General features: G+C 49.9%; 1 protein-coding gene across 1 annotated transcript in view; it reads right to left on the bottom strand.

The window, feature by feature from the left end:
- BTC (betacellulin) overlaps positions 1–5,784 on the bottom strand; it is a 54,129-nt gene extending 48,345 nt beyond the window's left edge. The window contains exon 1 of the mRNA XM_004465333.3: positions 5,357–5,784. Within this exon, the coding sequence (XP_004465390.1) occupies positions 5,357–5,420 (64 nt within the window). The 5' untranslated portion in view covers positions 5,421–5,784. The remainder of the gene's footprint in view (positions 1–5,356) is intronic.
- Between the last annotated feature and the right edge of the window lie 11,444 nt (positions 5,785–17,228).

The following is a 17,228-nucleotide window of genomic DNA, read 5'->3' as shown; positions in this document are numbered from 1 at the left end:
TGGTGGTGATGCCGAAGCTTAAGGAAACTTGGACTTGGCCTCGAATGGGAAATATAATATAGCCTGTGCGTAAATTCAAAATCATCTAATTCTGTATCCAAGTGAGCCTAGTCTCTAGGAATCCAGTTAAGTGATAGAGGCCCTATGGACTTTGAATGTTCAGAAAGGATGTAAGATTGAAAGTGTATTCAAAGGTGCATCCAGACAGAATGTGGGCAAGATGCTAATTCAAGCTCACCTGAAATGTGGGTGATATGTTAATTCAAAACCTATCTGGTACTCAGGCAAACACTTAACTAACAAAGAAAGTAGTTTTCTTTGATAAAAGCATCATTTGACTCTCCACCCTGTATAAAAGGAACTTGAAAATCTTGTTCAAGACTCGGGTTTGAAACAGAAAGCTCCTGAATCTGGCCAGCCATCAATAAATCATTTTTTCCTTCTCAAAATCATTCCTGAGTCCTGGCCTTTCTATACACAAATAATTGAACCTCACTCATCTTCTACAACAATGGCAATGGGATTGTTTGTCCTATGACTGTCCCTCCTTGGTTTATTGGAAGCAGATAATTTGTTCTCAGTTTCATAAGAACACAGCCTGAGGGGAATTTCATCCCAGGACAGACCACATCTATAACTGATTTTGATGAGATTTCGTACTTAAGTACTGTTACTGAAATGATTGAGGATTTTTGAAATATTGTGATGTGATACATGTATTTTGCATATGGAAAGAACAGGCCTTTTTACAGTCCAGAGGGTGGAGTGCAGTAGTTTAAGACTGTTTGCCCCAGAAAATCATATTCTTGAAACTGGTCCATTCCTGTGGGTGTGAACCTATTGTAGGTGACACTGTTTGATTAGATTACTTTAGTAGGGCATGACCCACGGTGGTGACCTTTATAAATGGATGAATGCAGAGAAAGGGGACTGCAGGGGTGAAAAGAAAGTCCTAGAAGCTCAGAGTAAAAGCCCTGAAAGCCAGAACCTGAAATCAATGGAACACAGAAGCAAAGAGAAAGGCACAAAGCAGAGAGCTGTGAGTAACAAAGCCTGGAGGAGGAAGGAGAGCCCCAGCAGATGCCTCCATGTGCCTTGCCTTGTGAGGGAGGATTCCAGGTTCACAGACAGTCAGTCTTCATGAAGAAAAAGCATTGCTTAATGAAGACATAATTTGGACATTTTTCTTGGCCTTGAAAATGTAAGCCTTTAAACTAATAAATCCCCTTTGTAAAAGCCAACCCTTTTCTGATATATCATGGCCACTTTTAGCAAACAAAACAGTAACCAACTCCTAAATATCTTTATCTTTCAAATAATTTTCTTCCTTTTTATCTCTGTGCTATTGAAGGTTCTCATAATTTTGCATCTGAATTATTTATTAAAATCCTAAGTATTTTTTCTATTTTCCAAGCCTACTTATATCCCAACAGAGCAATATGTAAAATAAAAATCTCACCACATCCCTTGTCACTTAAAATAAACAAGAGGCTTTGTATCTATAGGTAAAGATCAAACTAGTTACAAAGGGTCTCAGAGGTCATTTGGGATGAATTTACAATCATTACAGCCTTATATTCCATCAATTCTTTGTTTACAATATTAACTATAGTCGGGAAGTGGACTTGGCCCAATGGATAGGGCATCCGCCTACCACATGGGAGATCCATGGTTCAAACCCTGGGCTTCCTTGATCCATGTAGAGCTGGCCCATGCCCAGTGCTGATGCGCGCAAGGAGTGTCCTGCCACGAAAGGGTGTTCCCCACATAAGGGAGCCCCATGTGCAAGGAGTGCACCCTATAAGGAGAGCTGTCCAGCACGAAAGAAAGTGCAGCCTGCCCAAGAATGGTGCTGCACACTTGGAGAGCTGATACAACAATATGACACAACAAAAAGAAACATAGATTCCCAGTGCTGCTGATAAGGATAGAAGTGGTCACAGAAGAACACACAGTGAATAGATAAGAGAGCAGATAACTGGCGGGGAGGGGAGGGGGAGGAGAAAGAAATAAATTTTAAAAAATAAATCTTAAAAAATAAATAAATAAAAACTATAGTCCATAGTTTACATTAAGTCTTTCTCTTGGTGTTGCACAATTTTATTTTTAAAATTTTTGCTCTAGTAACATATAGACAACCTAAAATTTCCCATTTTATCTACTTTCAAATATGCAGTTCAGTGGTGTTAATTATATTCACATTGTTGTGTCACCATCCATTATTAAAACTTTCCCATCATCCCAAACAGAACTCCATGCCAATTAAGTATTAATTCTCCATTTCCCACTTACTTTAAATTAATTCTTTAAAAATAAACATGAGCTTCACTGGTTATTATTAATAGTTCAGGTTTAGTTATTATATAGCATTTGGATGAGGGAAAAATTAAAAACAGTAAGCATTTCTTCAAGATAAAAGAATACTTTAAACAAAGCTATTCATCTTTTACCAATACACTCAAATAAACAAGCATCCATGATACTCTCTGTTATGACAAAGTTTTCATGGGACAAACAAAAGGAAAGTAAGTGGAAGGCAAATACTGTTGTAAAAAAGGATTTTCTTTAAACTTCCCTATGCAAATATTGGTTAAAGAACTGTAGAATGTCAAGAATTGTAGAATGTCAATTGTAGTCATCATCTAATATAACCACTTCATTTTACAAATGAAAACCAATGCCCATAAAATTGTAATTTACAGACTATCCCAGAGCCAGGGAGTGACAAAGCTGGAACCATGTCTCCTATCTGCTCACCTTCAGTTGTCAGCATGCTACACACACACACACACACACACACACACACACACACAGGCCAAGGCACTGCAGAGCTCATTGCTCACATTCTTTTCAAAAAGTAAATAAAAGAACATGAGACAAACAGACAAATTAGGAAGAGGATTTACAACTGAAGAGTGTCTGATAGAAATAGTATCACCTTATGGAAACACTGATGTAAACAAATTACATCCTCTGGCATTTTGTAAGGAGTGGAGATGTTAAGGAATCCAGAGATCAAATTCAATTCCCTAATCTTATCCTTCGACAGGGTGGTTGCACATTTGGATTACCCCTAGTGTACATTAGCACTGGATTAAAGTTTTCTTCCATTTCTGCCTTTTGACAAATCTTGAGGGAAGAATAAAATACTGTGTGATAGCAAAGGGGGAAATCTCCATCAACCTTGAATAATCATTTCTCCCTTGACAAGCCTGTTGGTATTTCACCCTAATCTAGGCCTGAATTAGCTCATGCCTCTATTACATCTATGAGACAATCAGGTCCTCCGGCCTCCAGTTCCCTTCCTCCTACCCTGCACTACTGCCAGACTCAGCTTCTTAAATCACTCCATACATTACATTGCTCCTTTATTTAAGGGCTATGGTGGTGTGTTCAACTGCGTAGTGATTCATGTCCAAATGTTTTAATCTGCTTTTTTTGACTCTTGTCTGGCAGGTTGTTTGTCTGCCTCTCCAGTAAAGTATTCTCATCCCCATTGCCAAAGCTTTACTAAACGCTGTTCTCCCTTGTCTACTACCCCCACTCTTCTCCACTATTGCAAATCTAACCCAAGTTTCAAGGCACCCACTTGTGTCCTTTCTGAATCCTATCCTCACCACTCCATTCTTCACTGCTGAGAGCTTTCTTTCTACTTTTATGAATTTTTCTCTTATTGTTTCATGTTTGTTAGTCTTGTCTGCCCAACTAAAACATAAGACCTTTTAGGACAGGAATCATGTCTTAAGAAACTCCTGAGCCTTCTTTCCATCCCCACACACTACAGCATCTCGCTGATAACAGTCAATTCTCAGTAAATACTTTCTGACTTCTGGACCATCCAGACAAGGTGGCGAATGAGAATGCCAGTTACGGCCAAGCAACCAAGCAACAGCTTGTAAGAGCATCTGTGTTGTTTCTAGGTCTGAATCTCAGATGCATCGTTTTCTTCATGTGGCTCATCACTCTACCACTAAATTGTTACTACTGTTACATCAGGCTTCTCTCTAGAGCCATTGTCCAGGGTCTGATCCACCTCCAACGAAGTTCATGACATCTACTTGGCCTCCTCTCTTACTTCTAGGAAAGTTTTTATTTAGATTCCACCTCTTTTCCCTCCATAAGAGAAATGCTCATCCTTTCTCATCTGTGGTGTCCTCTTCCCAGGCTTGGAGGTAGGGGTAACATCAGGTAGACACTTCAGCTGTGGAAACTCCCCCTTTCCCCCAGCTAAAATTATAAAAGAAACGTGGTTTCCCTTCCCTTCATTCCCCTCAAAATAACCACCATGCAGAGAGTAATGCCTTGTGTTGGTAGGATCCTCCCACCTAAATGCCTTCCTGCTACCTCCTTACACAGGAGGGCAAGGCAGCCTCACTTCCAGCTTCATAACACATCCCCAGCCCCTTGAGTCCCAGCTCCCTCTATGGGAACTGACTCCCAAGGAGGCAAGTAGCCTCCTGGGTTCCAGGCATCTGCTACTCTTCCACTGGCCACTCTTCCCTCACAATAGGTCACCAGCAACCCGGCTTTGACTTTCCAAGTGAACTTCCTCCCTACTGCAATTTCTCCTTAAAATAGAAAATCGTATGTTCCAAGTAAAGTATTTATTCATTTCATTGATAGGGCCCTCGCTGAAATACTTCATATCCCTTTCCTGGCTTTCCCCATCAGCAATGGAGATTCAGATCTCAGAAGTCAAGTCTTTTCTGGCTTAGATCATCCCAACTGTCCCAGCAAGAAATAGGTACAATAATTCATTCCCAGAGGGCCACTCTTCTCTCTGTCTCCCTCCCTCCTTCCCTTCCCGCTCCCCCTCCCCACACACACAGCGTGTGGGAACACACCAGGTAAATGCTCTCCACCGTGCCCTGCACTCCTGGCCAGCATCATAAATCAAGGAGCTCCGTTTCCTCTGCCTCCCGAGGGATAGCCTTCTGGGTCCAAACTCGCACACCCCTCCTTTAGGGGATTTCCCTCCCACCACTCCTCCCTGCCTGGCACAGCTTCCCCCCTGACCCCGAAGCAGCCCCTGCCCAGCGCCTCCCCGACCTCTGCTCTGCTCACACGTCGGCGGCTGTTTGTGGACAGTACACACAGCTTGGCTCGAGGGGATCCCTCCCGCCCTCGGGCCTCCCCTGGCGCCCAGGGACGGCCTCCAACAGGTGCAATGCCAGGTGTCCAGTTGCTGGATTCCTTCGCCTCACGTTCTCCCAGTGGTCAAAGTTCTCTGGCCCGCCCCTGCCAGCTTCGGTGCACCCTAGTGTCCAGATGTCAGTGTGCTTCAGGGTTTGCCCTCCCCGCGACTCCAGCCCCAGACTTTCCTGCTGGGTCTCCAGTGCCCAGCGCGGCCACTTACCCAGAGCGAGGGCCAGGAGCGGTGACAGGGAGCCGGCGCCGCTGCCCGGGGCGGCCCGGGCCATCAGCCCGGCTCTGCGGGGCGAGCGGCCCCTAGACTAGTCTTCCTCCTCCGCCTTCGCCCTCTTCTCGGGCCACGGGCTCCCCAGCCGGGTGCCTGGAAACTAATCCCGGCGCCAGGACGAAACGAAACTACTCCTAGGCTGGCACCCTGGCTACAGGGCAGGGAAACTCCCAGGGAGGGCGGGCGGCCGGCTCCGTGAGTGTCGCGGGGAGGAAGGAGCCTCCTACACACGCCCGCTCCTTCTGCACGCACGCCGCCAACTAGGCGCAGGAGTTGGTCGTGGTAGTCTCCACATTGCTCCCACCCAAATTACCCCACACCACACCCAAGGACACGTTCGGGCTGCCCTTGGCCCAGCTCACCCACTCCCCCTGCTGGGTCGCACCTGACCGTTCACTTCCCTCCCCCCTCGGGGAGTAAACAAGGTAGGGAGGGAGGACTGAGAATCCGTGTGGCAGGGTGTCTGCTGTGCAGGACAGGCCTGAGTGCAGCCAGGAGAGTAGCTACTCCAAACTCCTAGAACCCAGGGAGGGAGAGTTAGGGACGCAAACATGTTCTGGACTTCTAACATCTTATTTCAGTGAATTGCCACTGAGACCAGAAGTACCATTGACTATGGGTATCTTCAGGCATTTGGCAATGTAAAATCTTTCTTCCACTATGCAGTCCACCTCAAAAGAGCCAGTGTTGTATTTAAGAACCTTAAAGTAGTATCTTAGTTTTCAAGTGTGTATACTTTTCTAATAATTTGTTGAAGATCTGGGTTTTTCAGCTCATGAAGATTAACTTTAGAAATTTCATTTCTGCTTTTTAGTTTTTCATTTGCTTGTTTAGTCATTATATTTTCATTTATTTATTTAATTCTTTTTCATTTTAGTTGGGTCTATAAAAACAAGGAGAGAATGCTCCTTGCTTGTGACTTTCTCAGCGTTTGCTACCTCTACTTCATCACGCCTCGTCTTTATGGAGAGATGAAATCTCATAGTTTAGCACCAAACATGTTATGCAATACAAAGTCATTCTCACAGCTTTAAAAGAAAGAAAACAGCATCCAATTTTACCTTACTTGATTAATATATTTGCCTCCAAAATAACTAAAGGGTACAGCTGTTTTTGTGCTGATCTATGTACCTTTTGCATGATCAATATGTGTAATCATGTATTTAAAAGTCTAATAATCATCATTTCACACATGAAATGCAATTCAGGTATCAACCCCTTCCTCCCAGTTGTTTAAATTAACCAAATTAGTGTGTGCTTATCTTCCACAAGTAACATTTCATTTCAAAACCAATTCAAATTATTTTAGTACCCCAGGCAACCAATATATCCAGAGGAGTGTAAATTATCTCTTGATTTCCAGAGTCTCATTCAAGCCCCACAGAACAGCTCATAAAGCATTGGTAGAAAGAGCAGGTATTGGGTTTATATCCCAAAGTTATGGATTAGTAGGTTACTGCACCCCAGATAAAAAGGGTTGGAACAGATAGGCAAGGAATTTGGCATCATTCCCTCCTTTCAAGATCTCCATCCTTCCTTTTTCATTTCTAATATTCTCTCCCTCCCTCAGTATCAGAAGCATCTCTCACTTGAAGATGACACCTTAGCCAACAGCTGTCTTGGTAACCCCCCCAGAATGTTACTAGGCTATTTTCCCTTTCCATAGATACTAATAAAAAAATATAGCACACCTAAACAAAAAAATACTAAACCTTTGTTAAGTGTCAAAAAGCACGAGTACTTGATTTTAGGTATTCATCATTCGTGCTATTCAAATGGTAAATTAACTTTTTCAGACCACTAGAGTATGAAATAGTGTCATTTAATATACTAAAGAGGCAAGAGAAATTAATAACGTTCCCTAAGGGCTTTATTTACTACCAAAAATAAAACAGGTAGTCAGGAAAATACACCTTCTAAATTTTCTGGCACCAGAAGTCCAATCTCATCAGTGTTCAGTGACTTCCCTCTTTTCTCTTGTCTTCTTTCTTCCTCCCTTCTTTCCTCCCTCCCTTTCCCTTCCTTCCTTCCTTTTTTCTTCCCTCCCTTCCTTCCTTTTTCTCCTTTATTTCCTCCTCCTCCTTTTTCTTTTCCTCCTCACCCTGTTTCTCTGTCTCTTCTGCCATTCATTTACTCATGAGGAAAGGTAAACCTGGTAATCCAGCCATTAATTTTGGAAGCATAAAGGCTTACAATTTATCTTCGTGGGACCTCATATAACTGAGGTGTGTCTCAGTGCTTTAGATTTCAAGCTGAGCTGTGCCTAAGAAAACAATAGGTCAAGGTTACACAGGGGTGACAAGGTAGAACTTGTATGCCAAGAATACAAGGAATTGCTTGAAAGAAAAGACAGCTTTTCTGTGCCAGATTCAAGCAGGTGTAACTGGCTATGTCAGTTTGATACTATTTATGAATTCCAAAAGAGATATTGATTATGTTCGTAAACTGGTCTGTTTCTCTGGGTGTGATACCCTTTGATTGTGTTAAATGCAAAGACTTTACATTTACTTGATTGTCATTAGGGTGTGTAGGGTTGAGTTCCCTCTCCCATCTTGGTGGGCTGTATAAAAGGACGCTCAATCAAGAACACAGAGGTAGATACATGAAGAAGAACATGGAGGAAGAGCGACAGCTTCAGAGACATGGCAGAGTTCCCAGGAAGAGAGATGAGCCTGATAGTCTACAGGTGACCTTGTGAAGAGAATAGAGCAGTTAAGCCCAGAAAGAAATGACCCCTCCAGCCTACAAATGAGATTGGAAAAGACCACAGGGCCGTAAGAGGAAGAGTAAGGCTGAACTCTCGCAGACATCACCTGCCATCTTGCTTCACCGTGTGGGAACAGAGTGGTGAGGAAGTAACTTTGGGTAGGACTCTTAGGGCCTTCTAACTATAAGCTTTTACCCAAAATAAATACCCTTTATGAAAACCAACAGATATCTGGTACTTTGCATCAGTACCACTTTTGGCTGACTATTACACTAGCCCTCCCAAAAATGGTATGAGGTTTAAGTAGATTCCTTCAAAGGGCCTTTAAGCATCAGCCTTTTTCTCTTTCCACATAAAACAGCCTCCAGAAGAGACACTCCTTAACCTCCTCTGGACAGAACAAAATAAGTTTATGATTATTTCTGTGAAACAACAAATAAATAGACACACATGGTGATAGAAAGGAAAAATTTACAATGCATTCATTTTAGGTCCCGAGATTATGACTTCAGGACTTTCAGCAGTATAGGAAGATTCTTGGTGGTCACTAATTAACATTATTTAATTCAGTAAGGATGGGTGAATGAAAAAAAATATGGATGGTGAAATTCTTTTTTTAATATAATTTTATAGTAATAATAGACATTTTACCTTATAGTTATTGAAAATGAGTAGTTCAGAACATATAGAGAACTTTAAAATATATTATTTGTGTTGCATCATAACCTGAAATCTGCCCACTTCCCTAGCAACAGCTAACAGCACAAAACCACAAGTCCGCCCACAAGTTTCTGCCAATCCCCAGCCGCCCCGTAGCCCTCACTCCTCCTGCTCTACCCTGCCCTCCTCATTCTCTATATAACCCACTGCACTTCCTTAATAAACCGGACTTGCGTACCAGACCTGGTCTCCGCGGCATTCTTTCTCCCCTCGCCGCGTGTCCTCCACGCCTGAGAGCCCCTCTGAGGCTGTCTGCCGCAGCCTCAGACGCCTTTGCGGCCAGCTGACCCCTACAAACCCCCCCGTCAGCGTCGGGGTGCAAGCCGCCCCAGCCGCAACTGGCGCCCCAACGTGGTGGCAGTTCAAGTCCGGTCCGACGTGGCCACTGCCTCACCCCCGTGGGACCTCGCTCCCACCCCTTCGCCGCGCTCTCAAGGTAAGGACCCCCGTTATCGGCCCCCGGCAGAAAAATGGGCGGGCGTCTATCTTCCCTCCAAGCGCCGCAAGTCAGAGCGCTTGCTGGCCTCCTAGACACTAATGGTGTTAGGGTTTCCCTCCGCCACCTGCAAAAGTACTGGGATCTCCTCCTGCCTTTCAATCCGTGGCTGGCCACCTGCCACCTTTGGAGCCCAGACACTTACTCACGTCTCATTGACTGCGTCACCTCCTCTATGGAGCATGAGGGCAGGTCGTTTCCCCCTGGCCTCCTGCCCACGCTTGTGGCCCTCCGTGCCTGCCTCCTTGGCGTGCCTGCCCGGAAAGACGCTTACCAGGTTTCCGCCGGGGCTGCTGTGCGGCCGCTCGACTGCGACCCTGATAAGGGGGACACTCCCGACTCAGATACTGAGTCCTTATCTAGTCAGCTCAATGCTGACCTTGAGCTCCATCCTCTTTGGGACGACCATTATCAGGATGGCGAGCTTCCTCTTTCCTCTCCGCCTGAGGGGGGGAGGTCCCTGCCTGGTCGCCAAGATGGCGAACTTCCTCCTTCTTCTTCGCTTGAAAGGGGGAAGTTCCCGCCTGGCCACCAAGATGGCCACCAAGGAAGAAGATTCCTCCTTCTTCTTCGCCTGAAGGGAGGAAGTATGGGCCCTCAGGCGGAAATCCCGCCTCTCTTTACCCGCCTCTTCTGGTCACTCCGCCATCTTGGCGCAGACCGGAAGGAGAGCGTCCGCCATCTTGGCGCAGACCAGAAGGAGAGCGTCCGCCATCTTGGCGCAAACCAGGAGGGGAGCCTCCGCCATCTTGGCGCAGGGCAGAAGGAGAGCCTCCGCCATCTTGGCGCAGGGCGGAAGGAGAGCCTCCGCCATCTTATAAATCACCGGAAGCCTTGCCGCGGACATTTTGTCCGCCGGAAACTGCTCCGCAGCCATCTTGTTTGCAACCGGAAGGAGAGCCCCCACCATCTTGTTTGCAACCGGAAACTCCTCTGCGTCCATCTTGTCCCCCCTCTCAGACAACATGGCCTCCACCTCCTCCTCCATTGGCTGCTCCGCCGGCACCAGCATCCAGGCCTTGGACCAGTTCAGACACATGGCTGGGCCACTCCGGCCCACCCATGACAGGGGCCACCCCTCACCTCTTCCCTTTGAACCCGGCGCCCTCTCAAGCGCGCCCCCAGCAATGGCTCCCTTTCACCACTGATGAAATTAAAAACCTTAGACGCGCAGTTAAGGAGGATGGCATCGGGAGTCCGTATGCCCAACAGCTGCTCGAGGAACTTGGGGCACAACTTGTTCTCCCCTATGATTGGATTTCACTTGCCCGGGCCATTCTGGCCCCAGGACAGTTTGTGGAATGGAGATGCCACTTCCAGGCAGAGGCTGAGAGGCGCATCGCCGAGAATGCCAGCACGGGTATCCAGGACCCCCCAGAGGCGTACACAGGCATTGGTACTTTCACCGATCCTGTGCAGTACCGCAATGCACCCCCCGGTTTTTGGCTCCGGCTTAGAGAACTAGCCCTGCGATCCTTCCGCAATGTCTCCGCCACGAGACCTCAAAAGCTCGCCCAGATGACCCAGGGCAAAGACGAAGATTTCGCTACCTTTGTCGCCCGCGTCATCGAGGCCTGCCAGCGTAAGGTCCGCGGAGAGGAGGCCCAGGTCGCTCTCACCAAAGATCTCATCGTTGAAGGATGCCTCGATGCTTGCCGGCAGATTATCCTCACCATGCGGGATAAGGGCGTCCATGACTGGGTCTTGGCTTGCCGCAACCTTGACCCGCAGGCCACTAGCCTCGCCAAAGCCATCGCCACGGCCCTAGCCGTTTCTTCCGGATGCTTCAGATGTGGTGAGACGGGCCACTTCGCCCGAGACTGCCCACAATTGCAGACTGAGAGACCACCCCTCCCAGCATCCGGCAGCCACCCTCCATCCCGCCCGAGAGGGCCTTCCACCCCATGCCCTCAATGCAGAAAAGGATATCATTGGGCCCGCAACTGCCGCTCCGCTCAAAGCCCTCGCCAACCTTTAAACTCCCAGCGGGGCAAGCCTCAGCCCCGCCCCAAAGAGGCCACCCACCAGAGAGCCCCCAAGCCTTGATGTGGACGGTTCCCATCAGAAGCTCCTCCAAGCCTGTCATGGAGCTCAAAATCGAAGGGCAATGGTTAGAGGGACTGCTCGACTCCGGTGCAGAGGTCTCCTGCATCCCGTTTGAAATCGCCGCCTTCAACCACTGGGCTCTTGAGCAGGGGCCTCAGGTAATTGGGGACACAGGCTCCGCCGAGTCCTGGAGATGCGCCACTCCTATCAAATGGGAGGACCGAGAGGGCTGGCACGGTCGCTTCTGCCCCCTCATCCTCTCCACCGTTGGTGGTATTCTCTGGGGAAGAGATATCCTCAGCCAAATGGGAGCCATCCTCACTACTGAGGCCCTCTCGCTCAGCCTGCCCCCCCCCCTAGCGGGGGCCACTGCTCCCATCACAACACCTGACCCTATCCCTCTGGAATGGGACACAGAGGAGCCCATCTGGGTCGAGCAGTGGCCCTTGCCATCTTACAAACTGCAAGCCCTCTCCACTCTCGTCGAAGAGCAGTTACGGGCAGGACACATTGAACCTTCCACTAGTCCCTACAATTCACCTGTCTTTGTTATTACCAAGAAAAGCAGTGGCAAATATCGCCTTCTCCATGACCTACGTGAGGTCAACAAGCACATCAAGCCAATGGGATCGCCGCAGCCAGGGTGCCCGCACCCCACCACTGTCCCTCAGCACATGCACGCGGCCATCATCGACATCAAGGACTGCTTCTTCTCCATTCCTCTCCATCCATGAGACTGCCCACGGTTCGCCTTCACGGTGCCTCAAACAAACCATCGAGGTGCAGCCCAGCGTTACCAATGGAGAGTCCTCCCTCAAGGAATGCGCAACAGCCCGGCCATCTGCCAACTCTTTGTCGATCGCGCAGTCGATCCACTCCGCAAGAAGGCCCACAGGCGCGCCCACATCATCCACTACATGGACGATCTGCTCATTGCCGCTAAGGATCCTCGTGAGCTGGAAACTCTCGTCTCGGAGCTTCTCCACAATCTCTCACAGATCGGACTTACTGTTCAGCCTGACAAGATTCGCCTTCAATCCCCCTTTCAATTTTTGGGGTTTCACTTTCACCACCATGTTAAGCCAGTAGCACCAAAGCTACAGGTGTCGCCCAAGATGTCTCTAACGGAGCTACAGCAGCTCTGCGGCCAAATCAATTGGCTTCGGTCAGCGCTTCCCATCACCACGGCTCAACTTCAGCCTCTTTTCGAGCTCCTCCAGACTAAGGATCTTCCAGCCGACGCAGTCACCCGCCCCATCGTCATCACTCCAGCAGCCCAAGCAGCTGTGCAGGATGTCAACGAGGCCCTTCAGGCCTGCCGCCTCGAGCGCTACGCCCCAGGACTGCCAATCCTCGCATTGGTTCTTCCCACGCCAGTAACGCCCACTGGACTCCTCTGGCAAGACGGGCCACTGCTCTGGCTACACACTTCCAAGAGTAAGCTCCCAAAAATCTGCCCCTTCACAAGGGCATGGATCGCCCTCGCCTCCGACCTTGTAGGGCTATGTGTGCATACCTACGGAGTTCCTCCTTCCACAATCGTCTGGCCCTTTGACGCCAAGGCTACTACCAACCTGCTCATCCACGACGTGGACATGCAAGTGCTCGCTGAAACTTTCAGAGGCTCTTTCGACAACCACTATCCTCATCACCGACTTCTCCAAGGCCTCTCGCGACTCGCATTCTCCACTCCGTTCCATCCATTGCCGGCCAGGAAACCTCTTCCACACGCAGTAACGGCCTTTACAGATGCCTCAAAGACCTCCTATGCTGCGGTCATCTATTCACCTGGTTCCCCAACGCCACGAACCCTTGTGTTTTCGAACGCGTTCTCCGTCCAAGTCGGAGAACTGCTCGCAGTCGCTGTTGCTCTGCACACCTGCCCCAACCAGCCGCTCAATATCTTCACAGACAGTTTATACACCCTGCAGGTGTGCCATGCCTTGCCTCTTGCCACCTTCTTCCCTACGGATACAGCCATTGATAGGGCGCTTCAGTTCCTCCAGCACCAATTAGAAGCCAGAGACCACCCTTGGTTCATCACTCACATCAGAAGTCACAGCGGCCTCCCTGGCCCGCTAACCGCTGGAAATCAAGCCGCCGACCGCGCTGTCCAGCCATCACCAGCTCAGGCGTCACCAGCACAGCACGCTGCGCTCGCCTGCCACAGCATGCCTTGCACATGCCAACCACGGCACACCGCACTTGCCAACCACAGCGTGCCCTGTCCGCTTTATCTTGGGGACGTTGTCAACCAGGCCAAGCTACTGCATGCGCAGTTCCACTTCTCAGCGCGCTCAATTCATAAGCTCTTTCCCAATCTGCCCATGGAAACCTGTAAGCACCTCGTGCACTCTTGCCGCACCTGCGCGCCTCTCTTACCCCTCGGCCCATTACAGCCACAGGGCGTCAACCCGCGAGGTCTTCGCCCAAACTCCCGATGGCAAATGGACGTTACTCATGTCAACTCTTTTGGAAGACTCAAGTTCCTGCATGTTGCCGTCGACACCTTCTCGCACATGTGCTACGCCCTGCCCCTTCCAGGAGAAACAGCCAAACACGCCATCCGTGTGCTACGCCAAGCCATCCTTTTTATGGGCGTTCCATGGGACCTCAAAACAGACAATGGCCCCGCTTATCGGAGCTCTGCCTTTGCTGCCTTCCTACAAATGTACAAGATCACACATCATTTCGGGGTTCCCTACAACCCACAAGGACAAGGCATCGTCAAGCGCATTAACCAACAGCTCAAGCTCCTTATTCACAAAGAGCAAAACGAAGCTCCTCTAAAGCCACCAGGAGACGTTGTTACCGCCTGCTAATTCACTTGAACTTGCTCACATTTGACAAGAAAGGCCTTTCTCCCACCCACAAGCATTGGGGCCCCATGTGGCGTCTCACCCAAGCCCCTCTTGTCCATTGGAAAGACCCCCAAACTAACCGCTGGCAATGACCAGTCCCCCTCCTTGCCCAAGGGCGAGGTTTTGCTTGTGTCTTTCCAGATTCTGAGCCGCAGCCCCTGTGGATCCCAGCTCGTCTGATCCGTCCTGCCACAGTGCCTGCAACGGACCACACCCCTTCACCCGACAATCTGGCACCCTTCACCGCCATCCGACGCACGCCGGTGCCAGCACCTCCAGAGAACGCTGCACCTGCGCCATCAAGCAACGGTCCACCACCGAGCACCCCCTCTTCGTTCGCCCCCCGAGACGACTACGCCAATGGAGCAGAGGACTGAAGCTTGTCTGTACCCAGTCCTTCTCCTCCTCCTTCCTCTTCTCCTGCCTATCTTCTCCAACCCCTCACACCAACCCTTCAACTGGACGCTCACCCTTTGGCAGCAGGAAAAGCTCCTCGCTGTAAATGTCACTGCAAGCGCTCCTTCCTTCACCGTGCACATCTGTAATCTCACCAACCTAGCTTACACGTCCAGTTATAGCAGTGCCTTTGATAGCTGCTCCCTTCATTGTTATACTTCACCCCCATCGCGCCGCAGCAGGCGTACCCCTGCAGCCACGTACGGTGCGGGCCTCCCCAAAAAGTGCCGTGGCCCCAATGATAACCATTTCTCAGGTTTCTACATCTGTTCATCCACCGCCAGAGGATGCCATGACCCTGCACACTATTACTGCCCTTCCTGGGGGTGCGAGACCATCGCCTACGGATGGTCCGGTGCCCCTAACAAAGACCCCTATATTAAGCTCATCCACAGCGGCGCAAACTGGCGCTCCGTCACCCTACGAGTCAAAAATCCCCTAGATCCAGTCTGGCTGTCTGGCCGCACGTGGGGAGTCCGCCTGTATGCAACCGGCTACGACTACGGTGCCTTTATCATTATAAAAAAAGAGCCGATTCCCACACGTTCCATCCCAGTGGGCCCAAATCAGGTTCTCAATCCTCCACAGGCACAGCCTCCCTCTCCCCCCCACTCCGCCTCACCCTCTCCCTCGCCCAGCACCCCCCTCGCTACTGCCCCCCTTACCTCCCACAACCCCAAGTCTCGCTTACCCCCTACTCAGTATTCTAGCCCTCTCATTAACCTAATTAGAGCCTCCTACATCTCTCTGAATATCTCCCACCCCAACCTAACTGCAAACTGCTGGCTTTGTCTCTCTCCCTCTCTTCCTCTATATGAGCCCGTTGCCACTAACCTCGCCTTCACTGAATCCTCTGAACATAATCCTGCTGAATGCAATTGGAACGCCTCTTCTATCCCCTTAACCTTTCAATCTGTTTCCTCCACAGGGCACTGTGTTCATTCTCACCAGGTCCCCATCCCCTCCTAAACGCCTGCTCCAACTACTCCTCTCCCAACATTTCCGCCAAATTCTTAATCCCCCTTAACACCTCCCAATGGCTTTGCACATCCACCGGACTAACCCCCTGCCTCAACATCGCTACCCTCAACGCCACCAATGAAACCTGTCTACTCATTCTCCTAGCCCCTCGAGTCCTTTTCCACAGTGACGAAGAGTTCTTCTCCACCCTTCAGAGTCACAAACTCCCTGCTCACCTCCAGAAGAGAGAACCCTTCACCATCCTCACAGTTGCTACCCTTCTAGGTCTCGCCGGGGCAGGCACGGGAATCGCCGCTCTTACCACACAATCCTCTTCCCTTTCCTCCCTCAGGCAAGCTGTCGACAGTGATATCTCCCACCTCCAAGTCGCTATCTCCCATCTTAAAAACTCTCTCAATTCCCTTTCTGAGGTAGTTCTCCAAAACCGCCGGGGCCTTGACCTTCTCCTCCTCAAGGAGGGAGGCCTTTGTGCCGCCCTTGGAGAAGAGTGCTGTATATACGCCAATTCTACTGGCCTTGCCGAGGACAGCCTAAGAAAGGTCCGAGAAGGACTAGAGCGGCGCCAAAAAGAGCGTGAAGCCGCTAACTATTTTTCCGGAGTCTTCCATACCCTCCTCCCATACCTCCTCCCTCTCCTAGGCCCGCTAATAATAATTCTCCTAGCTCTTACCATAGGGCCCTGGGCTGTCAAGAAGATTATCCAGCTCGCCAAGGACCAAACCAACGCAATCCTCACGTCCTTTGTGTGCATCCAGTACCATCAGCTCGCCACTGAAGACAGCCCCCCCAACGAGCCCTGCTCAGCCCGCCCCAAGAAGAAATCAAGAACAACCCAACACCTAAAAACCCCGCAACGCATCCCATTGCTCCCCCAGCCTGCACGTTCCCCACCTTAACAGCCAACTTCACTCCCCTCCCCAGCTGCCGCCACCCTAGAACTGCTTAACAATCAATAGGGAGCAGGGGGCGGGGCAGGCCCGAGTCTGAATGGCAAGCGTAGCCGCACCTAGTGGGGGAAGTGCACAGCCCACCACTCACATGTAGCACAGCTGGTCTGTTCTGCTTGCCTGCCACTCTTTGGACCTGCCACTCACCCCCTGTTAGCGGCCAACATAGCCAGCACACGTCCATAAGTACACACCCAAGCAAACCTCTCACCTATACCCCCCCCTAATAAAAAAGAGAAAAAGGGGCAAATGTTGCATCATAACCTGAAATCTGCCCACTTCCCTAGCAACAGCTAACAGCACAAAACCACAAGTCCGCCCACAAGTTTCTGCCAATCCCCAGCCGCCCCGTAGCCCTCACTCCTCCTGCTCTACCCCGCCCTCCTCATTCTCTATATAACCCACTGCACTTCCTTAATAAACCGGACTTGCGTACCAGACCTGGTCTCCGCGGCATTCTTTCTCCCCTCACCGCGCGTCCTCCACGCCTGAGAGCCCCTCTGAGGCTGTCTGCCACAGCCTCAGACGCCTTTGCAGCCAGCTGACCCCTCCAAACCCCCCCGTCAGCGTCGGGGTGCAAGCCGCCCCAGCTGCA

Source organism: Dasypus novemcinctus, chromosome 1 (assembly GCF_030445035.2).
Source record: "Dasypus novemcinctus isolate mDasNov1 chromosome 1, mDasNov1.1.hap2, whole genome shotgun sequence".
NCBI lineage: Eukaryota > Metazoa > Chordata > Mammalia > Cingulata > Dasypodidae > Dasypus > Dasypus novemcinctus.
The sequence above is the reverse complement of the archived record's forward strand: the minus strand, read 5'-3'. Positions and strand labels throughout refer to the sequence as shown.